Below are 26,468 nucleotides of genomic sequence, written 5' to 3' on the forward strand. Positions count from 1 at the left end.
AGTTTTTTACACCCAGAAAAATCCCATTGAGGCACCGGGGGAAAGGGTTGGGGGAGGGGCGCGGCAGGAGGAGGGGGCGGGGGGCTGCAGCAGATGGGAAAGTGCCTCCGACGGGACGGGGCTAGGCGGAGGAGAGGGGGGAGGAGAGGGGGGACACACGGACACCCACATGGGACGGGGTGAGGGGGATGCGTCCCTCCGCTCGGAAAGGAGGCGGTGGTGGTGGGGTGCGTGAAGGTAAATAACGTAGTATTTAAATTAAAATAAATAAATAAGTGGATGCCGCCCCTTCCTCAACCACCCCACCCCCCCTCACACCCACCCACCCCCACCCCCAGCCCCTCCCCCCAGGGGCTGGGCCCTCCCGCATCACCACGTGGCTTCCTCCAGCAAACATTTTCACTCATTTTCCAGGTCGGTTTTATTTAGAGGCGGTGCCCGGCTGCCGAGAGGCGTCCGGTGACACTCCAGTGCCACTCCGCCGACTTGGGGGCCCCCACAGCCGGCGCCACCGCCTTGCCCGCCGCCACCACCACCACCACCTCTCGCCGGAGCCGCCCCCCTCCCATAAGAAACCCCCTCCCCTTCCTCCAGCAGCCACCGCCCCCCTCCCTAAAGGGGGAAAAATAAAAGCCTTAAAAAAAAAAAGAGGCGAAAATAATAAAAAAAAGAGGAAGGGGTTAAAAAGAAAATAATAATAATAATTAAAAAAGCAGCTAAACGTCTGGCTGTGGGGCGGCAGAGCGCGGCCGGAGCCCGACGGCGCGGGCGCACCGTGGAGCCCCCCCGGGAGCCGCGCTCCGAGCCCCGGCGCGCCGCCGCCTCCCGCCCGCCGCCGCCCCCCGCTTCTACCGCCACCGCCGCCACCATGAACAAGCTTTACATCGGGAACTTAAACGAGAACGTGACTCCAGCCGACTTGGAGAAAGTCTTCAACGACCACAAGATCTCCTTCAGCGGGCAGTTCCTGGTCAAGTCCGGTTACGCCTTTGTGGACTGCCCCGACGAGCAGTGGGCCATGAGAGCCATCGAAACTTTTTCGGGTAAGGGACGTTTAGCTCCTCTTCCCCTCCCCGCCCTTTTCCTCCTCAACCCTTCCCCAAGCCCCCACTTAAAATCCTCCCCCCACAACCAACACGTGGGGTCCCCCCATGCTTCGTTGCGCCTCGTCGGGGTTTGCATCAGCGGGAGGTGGGGTGGGACCCCCGTTTCTCCTCCCCCCACAAAAAAAAGCAGTGTGGGGGCGAAAAGAGCCCCCCAACCTCCCACCCGGCCCCCCTACCCTCACCCCTCCTGGGGGTTACGGGGTGGCCGCCCCGGCAGGGTTGCGTGCGGGGGTCCCGTCGCGGCCCCGAGCGAGTGGGCTGGGACTTTGGCCATTTTGATTTGAAACTGGGTTTCCTGGGGCATGTGATGTGTGGAGTAGCGCGAAGGTCGCCATGCTGCTCGCGGGGAGAGAAAAATCTCCCCGTGAAGCAGAGAATTTTGAAATTATTTAAATTTTTAATTATTTTTTTCCCTCCCCTTCCACATCTCGGCTTGGGCTCCCCCCACCTCGCGCCGGGCTTTTCTCTTTTCCTCCCCCTTTAAAAAAAAAAAAAAAAAAAAAAAAAAAAAATCATCATAATAACCCAGCAGCAAAGAAACCCACTCCATTTTCAAAGAGAAATCCATTTCTGCCATGGAGTTACAATTTTTTGAGCCTTTTAATGGGGAGAGAGAGAAGGGGAAAGGAATCATCCCGAAGGACTTCTTGCAGGGAATAAAACAAGGCAGGATTCAATAAAGGCGAAGAATTGGTTTCAAAATATTATTCGCCGTTTTCTTTCAAAAGGGGGATGAACTAAGGAATTAAATATTCCTAAAGAACATTGTCCAGCCAGCTAGCTCACCACTCCCTCCCACTGCTTCCCATTCGAAGCCAGTCTTAGATTTAATAAAATGCACTTGTAAAGCAATCGGGAAATGCATTTCTGGGTAGTTGGTCGTATTTTGAATTAAATTGCAAGGTTTCACGTGATAGTGTGTTACCCAAAGCTTTCTGACCACTCCACCCAGATTTTCAAAACCAGACACATTTTGTTTTTAGGGAAAGTGGAGCTTCATGGAAAACAGCTAGAGATTGAACATTCAGTACCTAAAAAGCAAAGGTAATGCAGTGTTTTCATTTCTTTTCTTGTCTTTTTCTTTATTTTGGAATTTCTGTGGGGGGGAAAAAAACCAGCACGAGATAAAGGAGGAGAAAAAAATTAAATTGCTCCCAAGGATGTGCATGTGAAATTAGAGATATTGGTCACTTGGTTTTAGATACATCCCCAGCGAGATGAGAGGCAGTTTTGAGGATCATTCATTAATTTTTTTCTTTTTTTGTTGTTGTTGTTGGTTGGTTGTGGTTTTGGGGTTTTTTTTGTTTGTTTGGTTGGTTGGTTTTTTGTTTTTTTTTTTTTTTACAGAAAACTTCCTCTGCAAGCAAGTTGTTGGTTGGTTTTGGTTTTGTCTTTTTTTTTTTTTAAAAAAAGAAGCAATTCTCCAGCACCTTGCCTAAGGTGGTTGGATGGCTGAGGAGCTTTGAGTTGGGATTTTCAACTTGTGGCATCACAATTTTCCGTCTTCTCTTGGAAAACAAAAGATTTCACCCAATTCACAGACAAGCAGAGTGTAAAATTTAAAAAAGAATATGTATATATAAAGAATTAAGAAAATAGAATTTGCTGGGATTCCATGAGTGAGGACTTACAAGACTAAAACCCCCCCCATGGGGCTGGTCCTGCTGGGCCGTGCTGGGGAGGGATTTAAAACCCAGTGAGTACGGGGTGATGGCCTAGCTCCTGCCAACCTGCAACTTTTCTTTTGGGCTAAGAATTGCCTTTCTTGGCATTTTCCATCTACCTGCCCAGCAGCTTCACCCACCACCATCAGCCTTGCCCAGCCTGACCCTTTCCATCTTCTTGACCCTTTGTTGTTGAGCGCCGAATGCCAGAGCAGCCCCCAGCCCCGTGTTCCCTACCCCTGCTGGGGCTCAGAGATCAATTAGAAAGAGTATTTCTATTTTTAAAAAACGTTTTTGTTTTTTTTCTTTTTTTTGGTTTTTTGTTTTGTTTTGTTTTGTTGTTGTTGGGTTTTTTGTTTGTTTTTTCAGAGATTCCCTCCCACATGCACCTTCCCCAACTCAAGGAGAGGCCACCCAAGCTAGGGGCAAGGTAATCCCTATCCCCAAATAGTCCACGTTGGATCGTGCAGCTTGATCGGCCACGTGACGAGGAGGTTAACTTCAACACCCAGGCTTGGAGGGAGGAGAAGCCAGCTCTTCCTCCCCAGACTCTCCCAGTTCTTCCAGGTCTTGACAAAACCCTCCCCAGCTCCTTTGGACTGGGTGCTGGGAGCCCATTTTGGGTGTTACTCCTCTTTTTGAAGGGCTGCTAAACTTTGCAGCCCCTGGCTGTGGCAGAGCAGGTTCCCCTGGAGAGGGGAAAGAAAGAAATATCTATTTAGTAGTTTCCCAGCTGAGATTTTATTATTATTATTATAATTATGATGATGTATTTTTTAGCCCTTGGTGGTGATGGGATTGATCATCATAGCACTGGGGTGGGGGTCGCTGGGGTTTAATTATCAACGAGCAAAAGGGGATTTTTGGAAAGGCAGTTACACACAGTAACATTCCCAACCCCTCCTTTATTTATTATTATCATTATTATTGTTGTTACTGTTGTTATTATTATCATAATCATCATCATCAACATTTTTCTTCACGCTGCTGGCTCATCAATGGGCTGGGGGGAGCAGACCCTCCGCCCCCCGGAGAAATCCACTGAAACCCAGGAATATTTCTTGGTGTCTCTGGTGGAACGCGGGGGGGGGGGGAGAACTTTACAAGAGGTTGCTTTGCATTTCTTAAAACATGCCGTGTCTCTGTTTAGTTGCTAAACCTCTGTTTTAGGGGGTTAAAATGAAGCTCCCCGCACCTCCGGGTGCTGCTTTTTAAAGGGACCCGAGCAGCGTTCGCAGCCGCTCCGTGCGAGGCGAGGGGGGGGCCGGGGGGCGTCGCCGGAGCGACCGCGGTTACTTTGTCTCAATTTGGGGAAGTAGTTTGTATTTCTGGGTCGGAAAACCAAATCAAAACAATCAAAAAAACCCCCCCGACAACAACACCAAAACCGGAGGTGACTTTTTGGTAGGTGGGGGCTTGTAAACTTGGCAGTTTGGTTGCCCCAAACAAAACTTTTTGGGGTGTTGGGTGCATTTTGCTTCCCACCCCCCCTCCCCAGCCCTCGCCAAGGGCTGAGGAGGGGGGGTGCGTTAAAGGCAACTTCTTTTTTTACTTCTTTCTGCTTGTTTTTAAGACTGGATTTTCCAGTTTCAAAGCACACAGAGCAGGAAATGGTTAATCAAGTGTGAGCAGGGAGGACAAAATCCGATGGGTTTGGTGGGATCCAAACAAACCAGCCTCCCTCTCCCTCCCCCATATCCTGATATAAATTTTTATTTTTACTATTTATCCCCTTTAGAAATGTGGGAAAACAAGTCATGAGCATTGATGAGCTTCCCAGCGAATTTATAAAGTAAAAAAGAAACGTTTTTTTGTTTTTCTTTTGATTGAGTTTTTCTTTTTTTAAAAGTACAAAATAGGAAAGCTTGAGGAAAAGTGATAGGGGTAGTTTTAGGAACGAATGTCATGGGTGAAACTGAAATCTTTCCTGCTGGTGGGTTTCTTTTCTTCTTTAAAATCTCTCCTTAACTCCTCATAGAAATTAATTATAAAATATTGACTGTGTTCATATGGCACCAAAAAAAAAAAAAAAAAAAAAAAAAAAAGGACTGGGCTGTGTGGTTGCTGCACCAAAATACCCGAGAAGGATAAAGTGATTTAGAGTTGTTTAATTACACTGAATCTTCAACTAACACTTAAAGCTGAAAATTATGTTAATGATCACAGAGAACCATTTTAACTAAATACTTTAGCAGTATTAGAGTATAAAGAAAAGTCAGTGTTGATAAATATCTCGTTTAATTAAAAAAGCTGAGGTTTTAAGTGAATGGAATAGATGTGCTTCAAGTATCTTGTTGCTGGTTGGGAATTATTTTTGCTTGAACTTTGGTGATAGAAAATATTGGAGAAACTTAAGAGGATGTGGAAAAAACAAATCTGAAAAAATTGTTGCATGCTTTATTCTTTGGAAGGATAAAAAAGAAAATATTGTTTAAGGCAAAAAAAGAAATAAATTCAGTTTTCCTGCTTCAGATTAAGGATTGCTTTGGGAGGGGGTTGGAGCTGAAAAGCCCGAAGTTGATGGGGTTGAAAGAATGAATGAATGAAGAGAGGAGGAGGGGTGAGGGGGGAAAAAAGTGAATCCATCAAGCAGACATTCCAAATATGAGGAATGTGGAAGTGAGTCGAGCACAGAGAATGGAAGAAAGTAATTGGGGAGGGGGGGGAAGAGGGAGTTGGGTTGATAACAGCTCATAGACTTAAAACTTAAAGGGTGTATTTTTAAGTCGAGGTCATTCACAAGCAAAGTTGTAGGCTTAGAAGGGTCCATGTGCTCCAGAGCAGGAGGTGGGAATTATTCAATGTTGTTAATGGTGGGAGGACTGAGTATGGTGGAGAGAAATGGATAGAGAAATCAAAATATTTGCTTTTTTCCCCCCAGTCTTCGTTTCAAATTGATGCTTTCACACCGAAAAAACGTTCTCTTTGCCTGGGAGTAGTTGTGCAATTAATTATTCGTAACGAAATCTTTCAAAGTAGTTGATAAAGGCAAATGAGATTTTTTTGTTGGTCATTATTAACCCCGAGAAGTACCTTTCCCACTCTCTGATGTTTGGATTCTCTGAAAATTTAACTGAAAAAAAAAAGTTTGCTAGTTCTTTTCCATTGAAATGAAAACACTTTTGTGAATGCTGAGACAAAATCTGCTTTCAATCCAGTCTTTAAATCATTCTCTTTCCCTTAAAACAGGTCTGGTTTGCAAGCTATAGGTGCACTTAAAGAAAAAATTTAGCAACACTCTGGTTTAGAGCAGGGCTTGCAGCTGGTAAAGGTTCTTGCAACTGGTAAAGGTTCTTGCTGAGTTTTGTGGGATTTGGAAAAAAAGGGATAACCTGGAGTTCTTCTTGGTTTTTGTGAGCCCCCAGCTGTGGGCTGAGAGCTTTTTGCTCCTGATTTGACACCTCTATAAGCATTTGGAAACGAGTGGATTTTGTTGATTTCCATCTAGAAAAACTAGAAAGAATTGGTTGTGAAACTGAGCATTAGGAATTTGTCAGTAAATTTTCATCCAGAAGGTTTAAAACTCAGATAAATTAGTCAATTTTAACACACCTGGGAGAAAGAATATATTTACCAATTTATAGTCTTAAGTCAGAGCAAATCCTTAAATTCCCCCTTTCCCCATCTGGCAAATAAGTCTAAGAAATTCCAAATTTAACCATAAACTTCATAGCCTCAAGTTTTGAGCATATAGAATATAGAGCCCATCCCCTGTAGATGCTCTTTGTTAAAAATCTGATTTTTTCAATTCCAAAGAAAAAAGAATAAGTAGAATTCCCTAGAGAAACCTCGGTGGCAATTGCTGGGGATGGACTCTGGTTGAATTTGTTTCTCTCTTTGCTTTTTAGTTTAAAACCCAAGCAAACAGAGATATGGGGAAGGGAAGCTGGGGTTAAAGTACTCACTTTGAAAATTGAAACCTTGCAGAATTAAATAGGGAAAAAAAATATATATACATATATACATGGAGATTTCTGCCCACTCCTAACCCAAACTTCCAACAAGGTTAATGTTTTCCAGAGTTACTGGGAGGGTTTGGGGAGAGTGCAAACTGCTCAGGATGGCCCAAGAGTTTGTAGCTCCAAGCTGGAGTGGAGAGAATCATCTCCAACCCCTTTTTTCCTGCTGGGGTCACCGGCTCCAAACCTTCCAGATTTGCTGGATTTAGGGATTTTAGCATTGCCAGCTGTCTCTCTCTGGGTTTCTAGATGAAGTGGGGTTCCCAGTTACTGGAAAGCCCCCAATAAACTGGGGATAGTGGGAAGGAACCAGCAGAAAGAGTTTGCAAGGGGTGCCTCTCCTTGCTGCCTGGTGGGTTTGAGCCTTTGTGCACCTTTAAATTCTTCTTCTGCCTGGAAATTATTTGGGAGAGTTCTGCACTGTTCAACTGGGGGGGTTAAAAAATGGACTTGCATAGGGAAGTTGAAAAATTTAAGAAAACAAGTGGCACAGGAGCAAAAAATGTATCAGAGCTGGGGCTGGTGCCCCACATCATCCTTTATCTGTTCAAGATGGCTTTTACTTGCTGCAGGGAGAGGCACCAGGAGTGTTGCAGAGTCAGTTATGGAAGATTTGCTCACCAGGAATGTTTTTCTTGATGTATTTTTTGAAGCCCAGCCCCAGGGGGTGTTTGCCCACTCTGGAGATGGAGGCAGTGTTTTATCTCAGCTGCTGACCCAGAATGTTACCAGTCAGGGGGTGAACCCTGCAGGGAATTCAACTTAGAAATCTTTGCTGGGGTTTCCCTGAACATTGCAAGTTTCTCCTGGAGGTTGTGGAGCCAGAGAGGGGGTTGCAAGGGTCTGGGTTGGAAGGTTTTCCTTGTTCCTACGAGAGGTGTTGGGGCTTTGGATGTGTCCCTGTCCATCTGTCCTCTCTTCTTTGCATGTTTGCTGGGGACCTGTGAGATGTTCTGCCCAGGTGGCATCAAGACCCCGTGTCCTTGCAGAGGGGATGGGTTTGGGGAATGTTGGGTTTGGCCAAGGTGACCTCAGGAGGTTCCTTCCCACTGGGTGCTGCCCTAAGCTGAGGGTAGATGTCTCACACTGAAGCAGGATGGAGGTTTCCCACTAGCTCAGCATTGATGCTGCCCCTGGGGAGCTGTGGGAAAGTTACTATAAGGTGTTTTAAGCTGCTTTGCTTCAAACCAGTGTATTTTGCTGGAATAACATGCTGAAAGGGAGTGGAAACCAGTTCCCCATTGGTTCATGCCCATGACCTGCTCTTCAAGATGTTGGAGCTGTCTTTGCATTTTAAAGTATTTAGATTTAAAAGATAGGGGAAGAAATAATTAATATTTTAATTAAAATACTCTTGGTTTTCTCCTCTGTGTGGAGTTCACCATGAAAGGGGCTTTCTAGAAGGGGTCTGATGAAGGTTGGGGTCCTGCAGCCCTTTCCTGGCTCCTGCCAACCCTTCCCCCATGGGACACTGCCCAACTCTGGTCCCCTTCCCTGGGGTTTGGCTTCAGTTTAGGAGCATATGAAGCAAAGTGGCTGCTTTTTGGGGTGCTGGTGCCTGTTTAGAGGAGAGGCTTCGGGGTACCTGGGTGGTCTGTGCGGGCTGGGAAGCACTTTTGGGAAAGGATTCACCTTCCCTGTGCTGCTGCTTTGAGTTGAGTGCGCTCCAGCTGCGTTTCCATGGGGGAACTTCCCCATGGAGATTCATCAAACCCGAAGAGTTGAGAGGACAGTTTGTGGAGATGGTGGCTGGAGGGGAAGGGCGAGGAGCTGGTGGAACCTGGCAGGAGGGAGTGGGGACGTTGGTGGGGATGGGAGCAGCTGGAGGGGTCAGAGCATCCTACTGATGGGACAGAGCCGGGGACTGCAGCTTCCCCTCAGGAGGAAATCAAATGGAGAAAAAAAAAAAAAAAAGAAGAGAGGGGGAGAAAATAAACAAACATAAAAAAATCTGTCCGTCTGTCTCTGAGGAGCCCTCCCAATCTGCCAGGAAATGGGTCATTTATTTTATTGTAACTGACACTTGGGAGCCCTGACATGGGCAGAGCTGAAATTTCACACTTTTCTGGCTACCGTAATTGTCCGGAGCAAACAAATTAAACCTTAGCTTGTGGCCATCTCCCACACAACCAGGTCTGCTCTTATTTATTTTTTAATTTTTTTTTTTTTAACCCACTGCATTGAGTCTGGGATGCTCCCAACATCGAGAGCCTCTAATCAAAGCAGCAGCAGCCCTGTGCTTCAGGACCTGCCGGGAGCTGGCAGAGCTCCACACAGTGCGCGGCCAGATGCAAATCCCTCCCAGTCCAGGGGTATTGCCATGTGTAAACAGCACTTGAGATTCCAGGGAAACAGATTTGCACAAAAAGGAGAAAGTTTTTGACTCCCACGAAGGTCCTGCGATGGTTTCCTTTGATTTGATTTGCTTTGATTTTTTTTCAGAGGTGAAGTTAAAAGCAGAGATCCTCAGGGAGCAGCCTCCTGGATTGGAGTATAAAAGAGAGGGGAGAGTTTTGATCAAGAGGCAAATAAAAGGGAAGATAATAATAATAATAATAATAATAATAATAATAATAATAATAATAATAATAATAATAATAATGATGATGATGATGATAGAGGCTCTCAGGGCCAGGTTTTCACCCACAATTGGAGCCAGATTTTTCCAACTTGCATTTAAGCATCTAAATAAAAGCTCTGTTTCCAGAAGCGATGAGTGCCTGATGTGCTGAGCACTCTGGAGAAATCCTACTGTGGGGATTCCTTGGTTTTTTTTGGGATTTGGATCCACCAGCTGACACCCAGGAGGTTTCAGCAGTTCCTCAACACTCCCTGCTCCCCAGGTCCTACCCCTTTGTCCCCCAATGCTGCGGAGGGGCTGGATTTTTGGGCTACAAGTTGGCAGGTCCAGAGGAGTTCCTTGTCCCTGTTTTTTAGCTTGTGGCCATGTGGAGAGCTGTTGTGTTTAATATTAGCAGCCAAAGGCTTGTCAGACTCTTTGGGAATTTGGGAAGTGGGCATGGAGAAAGGCTAAGGAGCTGTGGAAGAGGTGCAGAGCTGCTGCTCGGAGCAGTGCCCAGGATGCTCCCTTCATCACTCCTAGTTCAAAGTTTTCTCCAGCATTTACCACCTCTGCCTTTGCTTAAGCTCCTACACAATCCATAACTGGGGTTTGGACCCTTGGAGAAGCACCTGCAATGAAATGATACTGCATTAAGGTGTCAGGAGAGCCAGGGGCACCTGTGGGGTGTTGGCAAACTCCATTCCCTCAATAGCAACACTGCCAGACTCTGAGGTTCTGCCTCCTAACAAGGACTGGCAACTTTATCCTGATTATTCCTTGGTTAATACTGTTCCCGGCCCAGCAGACTTGATCACTCAAGTGGGTAGTTGTATACATAGACACAAATATGTATCAGTATATATTGCTGGAAAGATGTTTGTGTGTCCTGGGGTCTCCTGATCCTGGCTTCCAACCTCTGGCATCAAAAAACAAATTATTTCCCAGAGGTGATGGAATAAGCTTTTGAAAATTAGGACTGAGTTTTCCTAAAAGGAAATGGTGATTTCTCTCAGGCAGAAGAGGTTGTGGCTGCTGTTGGGCTCTCTGGGGTTGTTTGGTGGGGATGTAATTTCAGGAGAAGCCAAGAACCTTGTGTGAATGTTGGGATTTTGGGCTCAGATTCATGAGGCTCTGAAGGATGTGAAAAGAGGGAAGCCATCCTTTATAAGTGAGTGGGGCTGCTCCAGTGGTAAAATGAGGCATATGTTGAATTGGAGCCTAAATGTACAACTTTGTATGAACTTTATATAGTCATTGTTTAGTGTTCAGTTGCAGCTGAGCTAATAATGCACCGAGTTTCCCTGACATCTGCATCTTCTTCTTGCTGAAGACAGAGATGCAAAGTGGTTGTGACTTTTGTATGTGATACATATTTGGGAGGGGGAGGGAACAGAGAATATTGGTGACTTTTTAAAAACTTGAAAGAAGAACTATCCAGAGTGATATTGTTCCTGTCCCTCACTGGCTGCACACCCTGGCACGAAGATTTGCAAGTTTTAGGTGCCAAATAAGGTGCAAATTTTCTCTCTGCTTTCCCTGAATTCTTCTTTGAAAGCTGCTCTCTGCTCCTGTGTGTGCCAGCAGAACTTGGTGATGGGAATGTTTAGAGAGAGCACGGATGCGTCTGAGGGGAATTCACTTGGGAAAAAATCCAGATTAGATATCCAGGCAGCTTCGTGCTGGGTTGCCCTGGTGGAGCATTGAATTTATTTGGTGGATGTATTTACTGGGTTGGGTTTTCACTTCTTTTATGCCAAAGAAGTGGTGGGGTTTAAATGGCTTTGCTTCAGCATTGCAATTTCCTCTGTAACCAGCTGAAGGATCGGAGTAGAAAAACCTCTGCTGTTCAGCTCCTGCCCCATCCTACCTGAATCTCAACCTTTTCCTTTGCTTATTTGACACCTCCCTTGATAAAAACAGCAACCCCAAACTAAGAAACATGGATATCTTATCTGGTCTGGAAAGTTTACATCTCCTCTGCTGCTGGTCCAGCTCTAGTGGGCTGAAGGAAGCATCTGGGGAGGTTTAACCCTCTCCAAGGAGATGCCTCCAGAGGAGTAGCACAACTACATGGTCCCCAGTGGCTTCCTCAGTTGGGTGGTTTGAGGTGGGTTCATTGGCATGTTCATGGTCCAGCCAGTGGCAACTTGAGGGTCAGATTTGATTGAGGTCGGTTTGGGAAGGGAAATTTCAGGTTTTTCTTAAAGGCATAAAAATGTGGCTGCTGGGTTGCAGTGGGATGGAGCTGCCCTGTGGCTGGGGAGGAACTGGGGTGTCCTCTCCTGTCAGAGGCATTGTGTTCCACTAGAGGTTTAGGGTTGGGTTGCTGGTTGTGGAAACCATCTGAGTGTAGCTGGGCTCAGCTTTGGGGCATGTTCAGAGCATCAGAGTTTTTTCAGTCCATGGCAGCTCACCAGGAAACAAAAATTGCAAAATAATGCAAAATGGGGGCTTTGTCTGAAACTCATCCATCTTTCCTCTCTATTACTTACTGCTAAACTCGCCCTGTCCACAGATAGTTGATGTATTGACTTTGGCAAGGACTGACTGCAGACATCTAGGGGCTGATTAGAGTATTCCTCTGGGCAAGCTGAGAAGAAGAGGTTTGGAGATTCCTTGGAGATTACTTGCAGCTTTTGAAACACCGAATTATTGACTCCATTATTTAGCTGGATGGGGAAAAGGAGGAGTGGAAAGGCAGAACAGCATGTTAATAGAGGAAGACAGGGCATTTTTCCAGCTCTGGACATCAATCAGTTCCTTTCTTTTGCACTCAAGATGCAGGACCTCTTCTGATAATGTACAAGACACTCGCCCAGATTGGCATTTTTTTGTCCTGTATGCTCAAACTGAGTATTATTGATGTTTGCCATCGTGGTGTTAATGCTCAAAACCAATGTGATGCCTCCAAATCTCAGAGCTCTGATTCTAGGCTCTTGGCAAACCCAGGGGAAGTCTTTCCCATCATTTCTCTGTTCCCACCTTGAGGGTCTTTTTGCCAAAGTTCAACCTGGACCTGTTACACCTGTGTGAGGAGCCAAGACAAGAGGTTCAGATTTGGGAAAAAATTCAAATATCTGTTTCAAACGTGAGCAGTGATGCAGCATCTTTGGCCATACCTCAGCGTCATCAGGTGAATTTGGTGTGGTTTTTTTCTCCTGCATTGCTGGTGCATGAGCACTTCCAATGAGGGCTTCTCATGCCTGGTCCTGCTGGGAAGTCCACATGTTGATGGGTTTACAGTACAACCAAATGGCATGTGGGGAATCTGAGAGATGTGGTGGTTTGGCTGGCAACCCAAAATGAGGCAAATAGTGAATCAAGTGGCTGAAGCCTGGAGGTAGATTCTACCTGAGCCAGTGGAGGGTGTTGGGTTGTGCCCCGAGGTGTGGTAGGGATCTTCTGTGGGCTTCCAGCAGGTATCTCCTCTTCTGCTGACTTTTGTTTCCTCAAAAATGAAGGGAGCATAAGGAGAATATTCCTGCTTGGTGGAGGTGCTGGCAGGTTGAAAACCTATCAGTTTAAAAGGGAAAAGCAAGTAATTTCATCTACAACTTTTCTCTGGGTCCCCCTGGCAGCATTTGTGTCTTAGCAACCGCATTTTCCTATTTTAAAATGTTTGAAACATTGAAAAAACCCACCATCACCGCCACATTTAGTACAGGATTAAGTGCTTTCCTGAATCAAAGCCTAACTAGATAAATGAAATGCTGTTAATTGAATCAGGGATGCACTGTGTTTTCAGCCCCCAAATTTGCATAACATTTGCATTTGATTGGAAAGCTATCATTAATGGTGTTCAGTTCTAGTAGGTCCTGCCATGTCTCTGGCTTTGGCTGTCCTCCTCCTGCCCTCATTAATGGTTTTGGTAGGAGATGGCTGGGAGAACCCAGAGCTTGGGTGCTTGGTCCATCAGTGTCTTGGTGCCATTAGTCACCTCTGCTTTGAGAAACAGCTGGTGAGGGACAGAGAAAGTCCAGGAGATGTTGGATATGAGAGAAATCCTGTGGGAAGTGCCTGGTGGATGTGTGGCTCTGGTGTGATGGCAGAACCTGATTTGCTGCTGCTCACACCCTAATTTCTGGGCAGTGCTGGGTTAATGGTTGGATTTGACCATCTTGAATGTTTTTTCCAACCCAAACGATTTCATGATCCTAATGCAGAGAGGTGGGACAGAGAATCAGCACCTCCTGCCAGGGTGCTGAGGATTGGCCCTTTCTCTAGCAGATGTCCTGCACTCCCTGTCCTCCTGTCCCACATCCTCTGTCCTCTTCCCCTGCACCCTCCATCCTCTTCTTGTCCTGCACCTGCTGTCCTCCTGTCCCACATTCTGGCAGTTTTATTCCAAACTGCCCCTCTGTGGGTGCAGCACTGCTCCTCTCCAAACATCTCCCCAGCTTCTCCATGCTGGGACAGAGCAGCTCTGCCCTCAGGTGGGACCTGTGGCCAGAATTTTAGTGGGAAGAGGTGACAGCTGGAGCTCCTCACTGGAGGTGGGGATGCTCCCATGCTGCCATGGGTTGGTTCTACCCCATCAAAGCATCTTCTGAAAAAAAAATAATCTGTGAAGTGCTCATAGAAAGGGATGGGAACCCCCTCAGTGGAGCTTGGGCTGCTTTGCTCATTTCCTTTGGTTCACGGTGGCCAACTCCAGCCTCCTGCTGGCCCCTGGCCAGGCTGCCTGCTCCTAACTAGCTGGTGCCTCTTTCTTGGGTCCCTGCCACTGCTGCCACTGTTCCAGCCTGCTCTGGGGAAGATTCTTAATGAAGTGGGAGTCTCTGGCCACCCTCTAGAAGGTGATCCCGAGGGGGGGAAAGAAAAGAGGAAGGGGGAGTAGGATGCTGAGGGCTAAAGCTGTGCTTGGATGGTAACCAGGGAGATTTAAAAATTAAAAAGTGAACTGTTAAACAAACAAACAAGCAAAACAAGAAAACCAACAAACCAAACAACCAAAACAAAACAAAAACCCAAAGCAAAACAAACAACAAAAAACCCCCAAACCAAACCAAACCAAACAAAAAAACAAAGAAAAAAAAACAACCCCAAAACAAACCAAACCCAAACCAAACAGAACAAAACAAAAACAAAACCACTCCAAGATAACACAAAAAAACCCTCCACCCAACAAACAAAGCAACCCCAAAACCAAATTTGGGGTTTTTAATGGTGATTCTGGGTGAGCAGGGGTCTCCTGAAGGTTGCTTCAGGGATCAGTTGGTTGGTGATGCTGTGGGCTGGGGGGGGCTCTTGGTCAGGGACATGGAGCAGTTTCCAGTTGGCTCCACGGCTGTTTGAGACCAGAATGATGAGGTTTGCCTTTGCAGCCACTTTTTTTCCTGTTTCCCCTCATTTTTGTCCCATGGAGGAGGGATTCCTCCTGGGACACTTGGGCTTTGGCCCACACGGTTTTGCTGGGGGCAGCAGAAGAGGGTGAGAAATCTCCTCAGGACCAGGGATATTGCAGGATCCTCAACCCCTTTCCTGGTTGCTCCAGGTTTCTCCGTGGAACTTTGCTTCATCTCTTTGCTCCCCCCCCTCAGTGAGGTTGAACCTGGTGGTGTGTTGAGCTTTCTGAAGAGCTGATGGAAGGAAGACCCGAGGAAAACCTTTGATGGGGCAGATTTTGGTCCTTCCAGTGCTCAAGGGCAACAAGGGACAAACCTCAGATGTTTGGCTGGGAGTGGCTCCATGTTGAGGGTCACATCACAGCCTCTTTTTACATTCTGGTTCCACTGGGGATGGGTGTTTTGTTTTTTTTTTCCTGGTGAGCCCAACCCACATCTGGGGAGGATTTACTGGAAGGATCAAGAGATTTCAAAGGGCTCACCTTGCCTTCCAGGAGAGGCAGCAGATCGGTGCAGGGCTGCTGGGCAGGTTTTTCAGGGCTGAAGGATGGATGTAGTGGGCTGCTGAAATCCTAGTTTCACAAATAGCATCATGGGTGTGGAGCAGGAGGAGGCGGATGCTGGGATCCATCCCTGGGATCCATGGTTCCTCTCCCCCCACAGCCCTGCAGCTGTTCACCCTGCAAATCCTGCAAATAAACCTATTTTTTTGCCAAGGCTATGAGTCTCCAGCTCACTGTCAGGTTCTGTGAGTCTTCTGCCTTGGGCATCCAGTGAGCAAGGTCCAGCAATTGCCTTCTCCTGGGGGCTGGAGCTGGTCTGGAGCATCCCAAGGGGCAGGAGCACCCGTCCTAGATGACAGAAAAGGTCGGGTGGGTGGACGGTGTGAGAAAAAACAGCAGGGAGGAGCTCCCACCTTTGGCACAGCACCAATAGAAACCCGAAGTTATTTATTTGGAGGAAAGCTCTGCTGGGAGGTGGGAGCAGTCAGGATCAGGCTGTTGCTTTTTGGGGTTGTTTTTGCCACGAGGATTTAAATACAGCAGGACCTGCTTCTAGCCAAGTCAAGGTTTATTTCTTAATGATTTCCTCTGGAATTCCAACCCGGAGCTGAGATTGAAGCAGGAGGTGCTCATCAGAGGAAGAGGTTTCCACCCACCAGGCTGAGTTCACGCAAAGGGAGGGGGGATGGCTGCAGCCCCCAGGTCACCTCCCCGGGGCAGGATGGGCACCATGGATGGGTCAGGAGTCAAATATGGGGGGTGCTGGTTCAAGCTGGGATGTTGGGGGATTCTGTTCAGCTTTGTGCTCAGCCACTTGGGCTGCTAAAAGCCCCATCCCTCCCTCTCAGCGTGGCCCGGAGGGATTTAATACCCATCAGCGGCAGAGGAGGAGGAATAATCCCGGTGGTGTGGGCTCGATGGGAGGAATTAGGGGTTAATTAACATATTAATGGAAGCACAGCAGAGCAGCCCCTTTGCCTTGCCTGGTGATGCTTTTCTCCAGCAAGCTCAAGGAGGAGATCTGATTCTTTATATTTCAATTATTTTATTTTTTAATTTAATTTTTTTTTTTTAAGGGAGGGAGGGAGAAAATTCGATGCTACCAGCAGAATGAGGGTGTGAGGACATAAATGGCTCTTTTCTCTCCCTAGCACGTTGGATTCTGGTCACGTCTGTGCCCAACACATGCTCAGCCCGGGCAGATGCTTGTTCCTATCTGAAGTTTCTGTGGTTGGGGTGGGCAGGAGGAGACCCTCCAGAGTTTCCTCTAGTGCTTCAAATACTTTTTGACCTTCCCCTGGCCTGGGACATTCTTGGCATTCTGAATTTCTTCATCTCTCTCTCTCTGTCCCCTTCATTTTAGGATGTGGATTAGCCTGGAAACCAGAGCTCTGGTTTCAGCCCATGGTGTGTCCTCCCCTTTGCCTCCTGTAGCCCCCCCTCTACATGTTGCCATTGGGATTGGGTCTTTTATTTATTTTTTTTTTCCCAGCCACTCAGTTTGCATCTGTAATAGTGACAAAATTGGATATTTTGGGGCTTTTCCAGTGGCTGAGCTGGCGAGACCACTGAAAATCTGATTTTTTTTTTTTTGGTGCTTCATTTTGAATTTTTATAGGGGGAGAGGGGTGGGCCAACCCATCTTTTTTGTTGGAATCTTTGGAAAATCTTGTGGAAACATCAGTTCTGGTTTGGTATGAGACCAACTGCCCCAGCCAGCCCTTTTTGGGTTGGTTTTTTTTGTTTTTGTTTTTTTTTTTTGATCCCTGTGTGTGGGTTTTGCACAGAGAGGCTGCTGGAGGCAGTGGGAAGAAGATTCTCCTAAACCCTCCTGGTGGCTTTGGGCTATTTCATGCTGAGACAATGTCTTCTAGTTGACAAATGAGCTGAGCAACCTTCTGAAGTTGTGGAATTGGAAGATAAGCATCTGGAATCTCATTTTATCTCCTTTTTTGTTTTATGGTATTTTTTTTGGGGGGGGGGGTGGATTATATTATGTGTTTCTACTTTTGAATTTGAAGCCTGGGTCTGTGAGGAGCAGCTCTGAGGGTATTTCCCTGCTATAGTGCTGCTATTGTCATTTCTCTTCCTTTCTGTCCCAGTTTGAGTGGACCAGGATAATTTTTGGTACCCAGACTGCTAAACCATGAATGACACTTTCCTTTAAACATCTTAAAATTCAGTGGGTTTGCTTATTCCTGGAAAATGGAGCCCAGCAGGGAGGGCGGCTGGAGGGGACCAGCAATCCAGGGGGGTTACAGCCAAAAGCCACATCCTTCAAAGCCTTGGGCACCTAAAGTGGTCATTGCCTTTAGGTGGGGGCTCTTGGGGTGCTTTGGTGGCATTTGAGGGTGCTGGAGCCACCGGATGAGGTCATGGCTGCTCTCAGCTGTCTGAAGCAGCTGCAAAGGGAGGGGGGACAGCAGTCCCCCTGGGGTAAATTTGGCATGGGGATTAAAAAAAAAAAAAAAAAAATTTCTACTTTGGGAAAAGTGAAGTTAGGAAGAGCAAAAAAAAAATGTTGGTGAAGAAGCAGCCTGGGACCATCTCGGGTGGTGGAACTGGGATCCCAGACCTGGTTGGCCTCAGTTAAAATTCGAATTGTTAGATGGGGTGGTGATGCTTCAGCAGGTCCCACCAGTGGTTGGTGACATCCCAAGGGTCAGCTCTTCATGCTTGCAGTGCAAGGTTACACCAGCACATGGCTCCCTTTCTGCTTTCTAGTCCTAACTAACTGGGCAAAAGTCTCTGCCTTTCCATCCATGCCAAGGTCAGGGCTTCAGCCCAATGGTCCAGAGAGAATTTTGGGAATTTTGGCATCTTGGTGAAGCTTCAGGCAGAAATCCAGCACCAAGCAGCCTGGGTGTAATTAGCCAAAAGCCATCAGACACCCCAGTAGCATATGGAAATGCAAAGCTTAATTAGAGCCATCAGCAGGCAACAGTTCAATGCCAGTGGGCACTGTTTAGGACACCAAATCTGCTTTTTAATCTTTGTGTTTTTTTCCTTTTTTTCCCCCATTTATTTCAGGAGCCGGAAAATTCAAATCCGAAACATCCCCCCGCAGCTGCGATGGGAGGTGAGAGGGAAGAAGTGGGAATGGGATTGAAGGACTAATTCCCTTCCAGGTTTCTCTGCTTGGGGTTGAAGTCCAGTTCTCTTTTATTTTTTAAATAAATAAATTTAAATACATTTTAAAAAAGCATATTTTTTTTCAATGTTTAAAATTGTCTCTTTTATTTTTGTTATTAATTGAGTCAAAGTCTACCTGACCCTTGCATACACAGAGCTCATGCCTCTTCAGTTCCCAGGAGTGAATTCAACTGGTAGAACCTGAAGCTACATCAACAAAAATCCCTGTTAATAGCAGGGTCGTAGTGTATAAGGGACAAAATTGATCTTTTCTTCCCACTAACTGCTGGGACATCTTCCTGATTCTCTTTCCCCCCTCAACTGGCTCCGAGGTCCCTTGGTCCAGCACCTTGGGGTAGGCAGGAGCTTCCTTTATCTAATTCCTTGTGACTCCTTCATGACTCAAAAGCTCCCTTGATTGTCAGATTATTTTTTCCCTGTTTTTTTCTGACTCCATCAAGTGTTTTCTTTTTTTATTCCCATCTCCAGGTCCTGGATGGTTTGCTAGCCCAGTATGGCACTGTTGAAAACTGTGAGCAAGGTAGGACTGAAAAAACAATCTCTATTCAAGTTTTTTTTTCTGCCCCAGCTGTTTTTTTTTTTTGGAAGGGGGAAGATGGACACCTGGTTTTCTTTTGTCAGCAGAAGCCACGGCTAAAGATGTCAGGAGGTCTCAGCCCAGTCACTGGGGCTTCCAGTTTTGTTTCCTTTTGCTAAAACATGAATCCTGGGAGTGGCTTTGGATGTCTCTGTGTTGGGTACTGGGTCAGCATCATTCCCACCATGGGTGCTCTTACATGGGGAGAAGGTGCAAACTCCTCCTCTGTGTCTCCACCCTGGCAGGTTTTATCTTGGCATCCAAGGGCCATCAGTTGAGACAGGAGATTTGAGATCACCCCTGGGATGTTTCATGAGAGATGCTGCCCCTCTTTATTATTTCTGCCCTTCTTAATTATTTCTGCCCTTTTTGCTCACAGTCAACACGGACAGTGAGACCGCCGTGGTCAACGTCACCTACGCCAACCGGGAGCAGACCCGGCAGTAAGTGCCCCCTAGAAACACCCTCCCTACCCTGGCCCCAGCCCCTTCCCTGCTTGCAGAAAACAGAATTCCCAGGGCTGGGAATCAGATTACCCCATGATTCCTAAATTTTGGCTTGAAATGCAGCAAATCTTCGAGGACACCTTCCCTGAGCTCGGATTTCTTCTCCTTCACCGTCAGGTGAAAGCCCTCTAGAGGACATCTCCACTTTTAGGCTTTTCTCCGCAGTTCAGAGAACTTTTTGCTCAAGGCAAAGTGTAGATTTTTCTCATTCTTCCATGATTTCAGGAATTCATGTCTCCAGAAAAAGGAATCATGAGAGCAAATTTCATAGGAGCTGGTGGGTGCCAGGGAACATGCCCTCTGTGGCTGGTGACTGTGTCGCTGAGGGACATGGAGCTCCATTCCCCCTCCTGCTGGGGGAAGATCAGGCTTGGACTAAATGCAAATTAAAAATGAATTGTTTTCTTTCACCCAACAAGAGGAACATCCCCAATTTGTCCTCCTGTCCTTCTCTCTTGCTTTTTTCCTCCTCTGGGGTGCATATGCTTCATTGAGCATCTTCCTCTGGTCCATTCACATCACCCAGGGCTGGGGCTGCTTACTGGGAAAGTCTCTATTTGGACAATTTTAGAGTTTTCTGGGTTTGGGGTTGGGTTTTTCTCGCAAGAGTCGAGGCATTGAGCAGTGTCTGGAGAGCTGCAGGTTTGGTTTACCTTGGTAGAAAGCCGGGGAGATTGGAAGAAGCTGTGGAAAGGGGTGGGCAAAGCGGTGTCTTTGTTCTTGCTGCCAGCCCCATCTAGCGACAACTTGTACCTCCTGCAGTCCCTGGAGTCCCACCAGGGAGACGGATTTGAAACAAGAGCCCGAACTCCTCAGTGGAGATGTGTGAATGCCAAATGACTCCCTGCACGGTCCCATCCTGCACCCGTCACTCCCATCCTCTCCATAGGGTGCTTCATCCAATCCTTCGGCTCACCCAGTCTGGGTGGAAAGTCCTGCCAGGTCTCCATGCCACCTGTGCCATCTCTTTCCCTCCCTCCTGGTGTTTCCTCACTGCGTTTTACACCAGGACTTGGCCCATTTTGAGTCATGCTGATGCCACTCAGCTTAGGAATGTGCCAGGAAGGGACCTCCCCCCCTCCTCACCCCAACCTCTTCTCTTCCAGAGCCATCATGAAGCTGAATGGGCACCAGCTGGAGAACCACGCACTGAAGGTCTCCTACATCCCTGACGAGCAGTCCATACAAGGACCTGAGAATGGACGGCGCGGTGGCTTTGGAGCACGTGGGGCACCCAGGCAGGGCTCCCCCGTCACCGCAGGGGCACCTGTCAAGCAGCAGCCTGTGGACATCCCCCTCCGCCTCTTGGTGCCCACCCAGTACGTGGGTGCCATCATTGGGAAGGAAGGGGCCACCATCAGGAACATCACCAAGCAGACACAGTCCAAGTGAGTCCGTGCTCCCGATGGTCACTTTCCACCTGGTTGAGCCCAGAGGTTGATGGGGAGGGTTTTTTTTGTGGAGAATGGGTTGAGAAGAGAATGGAGAAGGCTCCAGGAAGAACTTAGAGCACCTTCAAGTGCCTGAAGGAGCTCCAGGAAAGCCGGGGAGGGACTTTGGATAAGGGCCTGGAGGGATGTGATGAGGGGTGATGGCTTTAAACTGGAAGAGTGGAGAGTTAAGTTGGACATTAGGGAGGCATTCTTTGGGGTGAGGGTGCTGAGCCCCTGGCCCAGGTTGCCCAGAGAAGCCCAGAAGCCCAGAGAGGTTGCCCCATCCCTGGCAGTGTCTCATTCCAGGTTGGATGGGGCTCAGAGCCACCTGGGCTGGTGGGAGGTGTCTCTGCCCATGGCAGGGGGAGTGGGATTGGATGAGCTTTAAGGTCTTTTCCAACCCAATCCCGTGATTCTGTGGTTCTGTTTGAGGGCCCCTCCAGCTCTCTCACCATGCAGGATGATGTGTCCAAGAACCACCTTGTCCTACCCCACCCCAGCCAGGCTTTCCTGCCTGCACTTCTCAACGTTTCCCTTTACCAGGGCCACCTTGGCTGGGATGGGATGGGCCAGGAGGTCACCACTTCCTCCAGTCTCATTCAATCATGACCCTGTTGAGCTTCATCCACCTGCTCTTGCCTTTGGCCCCCAAGCTTGCATTGCTGGTGGGTCTTGTCCCTCAAGGATGGTTTGATCTAAGAGGTGATGGACAGCCCACCCTGTCAGCCAGACATGTTCTTGTTCCACCACTTCTGTTGCTTAAAATAAATAGATGTTGGGACCTCAACTTGAGCTTCAAGCCACCACCTTCTTGTTGAGCCCAAAATTAATTCCCATCTCCATCCTTGGGTGCATGTGACCTTAATCTAGAGCTCCAGGTGGTCCACAGGACCGTAGGGAGAAGGGAGGAGCCTGGAAAGCCACAGAGCCATCCTGTCCCATCCCACCTCATGCTTGTAGGATTGACGTGCACCGGAAAGAAAACGCTGGAGCTGCTGAAAAAGCCATCAGCATCCACTCCACCCCTGAGGGCTGCTCTGCTGCCTGCAAGATGATTTTGGAGATCATGCAGAAGGAGGCAAAGGACACCAAGACGTAAGGTTTTTTTCCCTCCCCACACTGCTGTCCATGTATGTCCCATCTGTGGCTCTTCCCTTGGTTCTGGTCCCATCCCAATGCCCAGAGTTGGGTGATGCTCCTGTGTGGGCAGGAGCTTTGGCTTTGCCTCTTAGCAAGGGGGCTTGAGGTTCCTCCCATCCCCTTGTACTCAATCTTCCCTCTTCTTGTTGGTTTTTGATCCCTCCAGAGCTGATGAAGTGCCTCTGAAAATCTTGGCCCACAACAACTTTGTGGGGCGCCTGATCGGCAAAGAAGGACGGAACCTGAAGAAAGTGGAGCAGGACACAGAGACCAAAATCACCATCTCCTCGTAAGGCTTCTCAGCCCCTTTGGTAAAAACCAGGGCAGAGTTTCCTCAGGGTGAGGTGGGGGGATAGGATGAGGAGGAGGCAGGGATGATGAGAGTGGGTGGAGATGCCTACATGGCTGCTCCTAAAATCTCTTATGAAAAGTTTTGGCTTTAGATTTTCTGTGGTCCCCTTCCCATCCCTTTTGGTTTCCCCTCCTCATCCCTTTGGTGTCCCCTTCCCATCCTTTTGGTGTCCTCTCTCTGTCACTGATGGCTGGAGCTGGGGTTTTACTCTTCAACCATGTTTTTGGGTGAAGACAGATGGACTTCCCAGCACCAACCAGTGTTGGGCCCTACTCTAACTGGGACCAGATAGTCCCAACACGTGGTGGCAGTGGCACCCCATGTCCCCAGAACCCCAGTGGCCTCCATGAGAAGGTCCAGAAGACCCGTGGTGTTGGTTGGGCAGGGTCTCAGTGCTGATGCTGGCTTTCCCATCAGCTTGCAGGACCTGACTCTGTACAACCCCGAGAGGACCATCACAGTGAAGGGCTCCATCGAGAACTGCTGCAAAGCAGAGCAGGAGATCATGAAGAAAGTGAGGGAAGCCTATGAGAATGACGTGGCTGCCATGAGTGTGAGTGGGGCTTAGTCCTGCCCTGAGTCTTGGCTGACAGAAGCTCTCCAGAAGGTCACCTTGATAAAAAAAAATGAGCATTTCTCTCCTCTCACCCTCAGCTGCAATCCCACCTCATCCCTGGCCTTAACCTTGCTGCAGTTGGCCTCTTCCCTGCCTCCTCCAATGCGGTGCCTCCTCCACCAAGCAGTGTCTCTGGAGCTGCACCCTACAGCTCCTTCATGGTAGGTCAACACCAACTCAAAGTGCTCCTGCTTCCAGCTTGGGGACCTCCCCTCCAAGGAGAAGACCTTTGCCATGCTCAGGGTCGTGTCTTCACCACCCCCTGCTGTCAGGTCCAGGATCTAGACTTCTTCAAACCTTCTTGGTCTTCTAAACTACTGCAGAGGTGGTGGAGAAGGTGCTCAGATCGCACTGGGTCTGGTGGTGCACCCTTGGGATGGGCATCACTTTGGGGAGGGGACTTGGACCCTGTGGTGACACTGATTGCCCTGCATGGTGAAATTCTACCCACAGCCTCCAGAGCAGGAGACAGTGCATGTCTTCATCCCTGCCCAGGCAGTTGGTGCCATCATTGGCAAGAAAGGTCAACACATCAAGCAGCTCTCCCGCTTCGCAAGTGCCTCTATCAAGGTAGGGTTACACCCTGCTCCTGCTAGCTACCCCACTCAGCAGGAGAAACCACCCAGAAACTTAAATGGTTGTGCTGGAGGCTCAATCCTGTGACTTCTGAGGAGACAGCATGGCCACCACCCTGCCCACGCAGCTCCCACCACAGCCACCATCTCTCTTCCCACTCTAGATTGCCCCTCCGGAGACGCCGGACTCCAAAGTGCGCATGGTTGTCATCACAGGCCCTCCAGAAGCTCAGTTCAAGGTTGTCCCCGTGCTGCCCTGTGGAGCTGGGAAGGGAGGAGCTGGGTGGTGACCTCAGTTTTGAGACCAGTCTGCAGTTGGGTAAACCTCAGCAGCAGCTTTTCCAGGCACTGAGCTGGGTTGAAACCCCAAGGAACAGGTATTTCATGGGATGCTGTCCCATCCCAGGGATGGAGACCCACTGGGCTGGTGTGAGGGACTTTTGACTAGGGTCTGGAGTAATGGGACAAGGGGTGATGTCTTTCAACTGGCAGAGAAGAGATTTAGGTTGGACATTAGGAAGAAATTCTTCCCTGTGAGGGTGGTGACACGTTGGCCCATCTCTGGAGGTGTTGAAGGACAGGTTGAATGAGACTTGGAGCAACCTGGGAGGTGTTGGAACTAGAAGACTTTGAGGGTCCCTTCCAACCCAACCCATTCCACCATGCCATGCCGAGGTAGAACATCTCGGATGGCTCCTGACTCCACCTCCCCTCCCTCTGCAGGCACAAGGCAGGATTTACGGGAAGCTGAAGGAGGAGAACTTCTTTGGACCGAAGGAAGAGGTGAAACTGGAGACACACATCCGCGTGCCTGCCTCGGCCGCAGGCAGAGTCATCGGCAAAGGGGGCAAAACCGTAAGTGATGTCCCTAGGGTGGGGTGAGACATCCCTGCTTCATGCCAGCACAGCCCAGGGACAGATTGCTTGGTGGCCCTGGCTGGGATTTCTCGGAGGGGTTTGTCCCTCCCACAGGGTGACCCATGGTGGTCTCTGCCCCGTAGGTCAATGAGCTCCAGAACCTGACGGCGGCAGAGGTGGTGGTACCACGGGACCAGACCCCTGATGAGAACGAGCAGGTCATCGTCAAGATCATTGGGCACTTCTACGCAAGCCAGGTATAACTCTGGGAAGCTCCTGGCCTGGCACTGGTGGATTCTCTGCTGGCTCATATGGGGTTGTATCCCACCTGTGTATCCTCCCCCAGGGAATTTGGTTTCCAGGCCTGGCTACTGGTGTTTGCAGAAGTTGGGTGATCATCTCATGGAATCCCAGACTGGTTTGGGGCAGGGACACCTCCCACCAGCCCAGGTGGCTCTGAGCCCCATCCAACTTTCAACACTGCCAGGGATGGGGCAGCCACAGCTTCTGGGGGCAACCTGGGCTGGGGGCTCAGCACCCTCACCCCAAAGAATTCCTCCCTAATGTTCAACCTAACTCTCCACTCTTCCAGTTTAAAGCTATCACCCCCCCATCCCATCCCATCCCATCCCATCCCATCCCATCCCATCCCTCCAGGCCCTTATCCAGAGTCCCTCCCCAGGTTTCCTGGAGCTCCTTCAGGCACTTGAAGGTGCCCTAAGTTCTTCCTGGAGCCTTCTCTTCTCCACGTTGATGGTGTGGGACAACATGGAGAAGATAGGAAAGCAGTGGGAGTGTGTGTATACCCTGAGCATAACCTCCCAAACCCAGCTTCTGGAGGAAACCACTCTACCATCAGGGCAGGATCAGCTTCACCCAACCCTGCTGACCACGATAGCATTATTGATGATGTACAAAGCCCTTTCCTTCCCCCTGAGGGTCTCACTGGCCCTGAGATATCCCCCCTTAGATCCCCTCTTTTGCTCTTCTCCACCCCCCAGATGGCTCAACGCAAGATCCGAGACATCCTGGCCCAGGTCAAGCAGCAGCACCAGAAGGGACAGAGTGGCCAAACTCAAGCACGGAGGAAATAAGAGGAGCTCCAACCCCAACATGAAGAGTGGAACAAGCCAAGGCCTGGGGTTAAGAGTGGCTGGGAATCAGTGACCATAGACAGATGTTAATTTTTTTGTCATGAAGCAATGGAGGTGGAAGGGCAGTTGGGTTGGCTTTCCAGGTAGATGGCTTAGATTGAAAAAAAAAAATCATAACCCTCCCCCCCCCCAAAACCACCCAAATTTAGATCAATTTTTAGCTCCACCTGCTTCGATGGAGCAAGAGGTGGTGGAACAATCTGGGCCACAAGCTCTGGGTGCCTGGGGACAATGGAGTGGCCACCAGGGGCCCTTCTGGTGGGTGCTGCATTTGTCCTCTATGTGGTCTTTTGAGGTCCCAGGGGTGGCTGCATCTCCCCAACCCCTGCTGGGACATTCCCTTAGTGCCACAAAGCCTTTTGGAGCATTTCATGGAATGGGATCCATCCCAGGGCTAAAAAAAAAATTAAAAATAACCAATATTAAACACCCCACTACCCACTTCAGCACCAAATGGATTTGGGTCCCTGGGGAGCTCAGAACCACTCAGGTCTCAGAGGCATTGGGGTGGGAGGGAAAGAAGAAAAGTGCAGTGCCTGGTGAAGCCTTTGAATCCAGGAGAGAACCTCTGCTTTCCAGGATAATTTGCTTTTTCTTTTCAGTTGGTTGAATGGTTCTTTTAATTTTAGGTTAGTGTTAAGAAAAATTTTTAATTAGGGGTTTTTCTGGGGGGGGTTGTCCAATTTCTAAATTTTTTAATGTTTTTAAAATTTTTTTTATTAAAAAAAATATTTTCATTAATTTTTTTTTTAAGCCTATAAAATAGAGGCAGAATGGGACACCCAACCATTTTTTCTCAGCTCTTCCATTGTGGAGGTGACAAACTGTCCAGGGAGTAGGAAGGGGCTTTTCCCTCCTCTCTTCAAAAAAAACAAAAAAAACAAAAAAAAAACCAAAAAAACCCAAACAAACAAACAAACAAAAAAAACAAAAAAAAAAAGCAAAATACCCCCTGCTTGGTAGG

General features: G+C 48.4%; 1 protein-coding gene across 1 annotated transcript; it reads left to right on the forward strand.

The window, feature by feature from the left end:
* Window positions 1-864: 864 nt before the first annotated feature.
* Window positions 865-25,609, forward strand: IGF2BP1 (insulin like growth factor 2 mRNA binding protein 1). The gene is made up of 15 exons (XM_071728285.1): window positions 865-1,043; window positions 2,090-2,150; window positions 18,171-18,219; window positions 18,762-18,813; window positions 19,250-19,313; window positions 20,483-20,764; window positions 21,770-21,904; window positions 22,116-22,238; window positions 22,719-22,854; window positions 22,956-23,078; window positions 23,371-23,487; window positions 23,657-23,731; window positions 24,216-24,347; window positions 24,494-24,607; window positions 25,352-25,609. Exons 1-15 carry the CDS (start codon window positions 869-871, stop codon window positions 25,442-25,444), a joined length of 1,731 nt encoding a protein of 576 aa, XP_071584386.1. The 5' UTR covers window positions 865-868; the 3' UTR covers window positions 25,445-25,609.
* The last annotated feature ends 859 nt before the right edge of the window (window positions 25,610-26,468 follow it).

This window comes from Heliangelus exortis, chromosome 29, assembly GCF_036169615.1.
Source record: "Heliangelus exortis chromosome 29, bHelExo1.hap1, whole genome shotgun sequence".
Taxonomy (NCBI): Eukaryota; Metazoa; Chordata; class Aves; order Apodiformes; family Trochilidae; genus Heliangelus; species Heliangelus exortis.

Coding starts and splice junctions, on each gene's coding strand:
- IGF2BP1 (XM_071728285.1), top strand. CDS start 869: ATGAACAAGCTTTACATCGGGAACTTAAACGAGAACGTGACTCCAGCC. Junction 1,044..2,089: donor AGCCATCGAAACTTTTTCGG/GTAAGGGACGTT, acceptor TTTTGTTTTTAG/GGAAAGTGGAGCTTCATGGA. Junction 19,314..20,482: donor AACCGGGAGCAGACCCGGCA/GTAAGTGCCCCC, acceptor CTTCTCTTCCAG/AGCCATCATGAAGCTGAATG.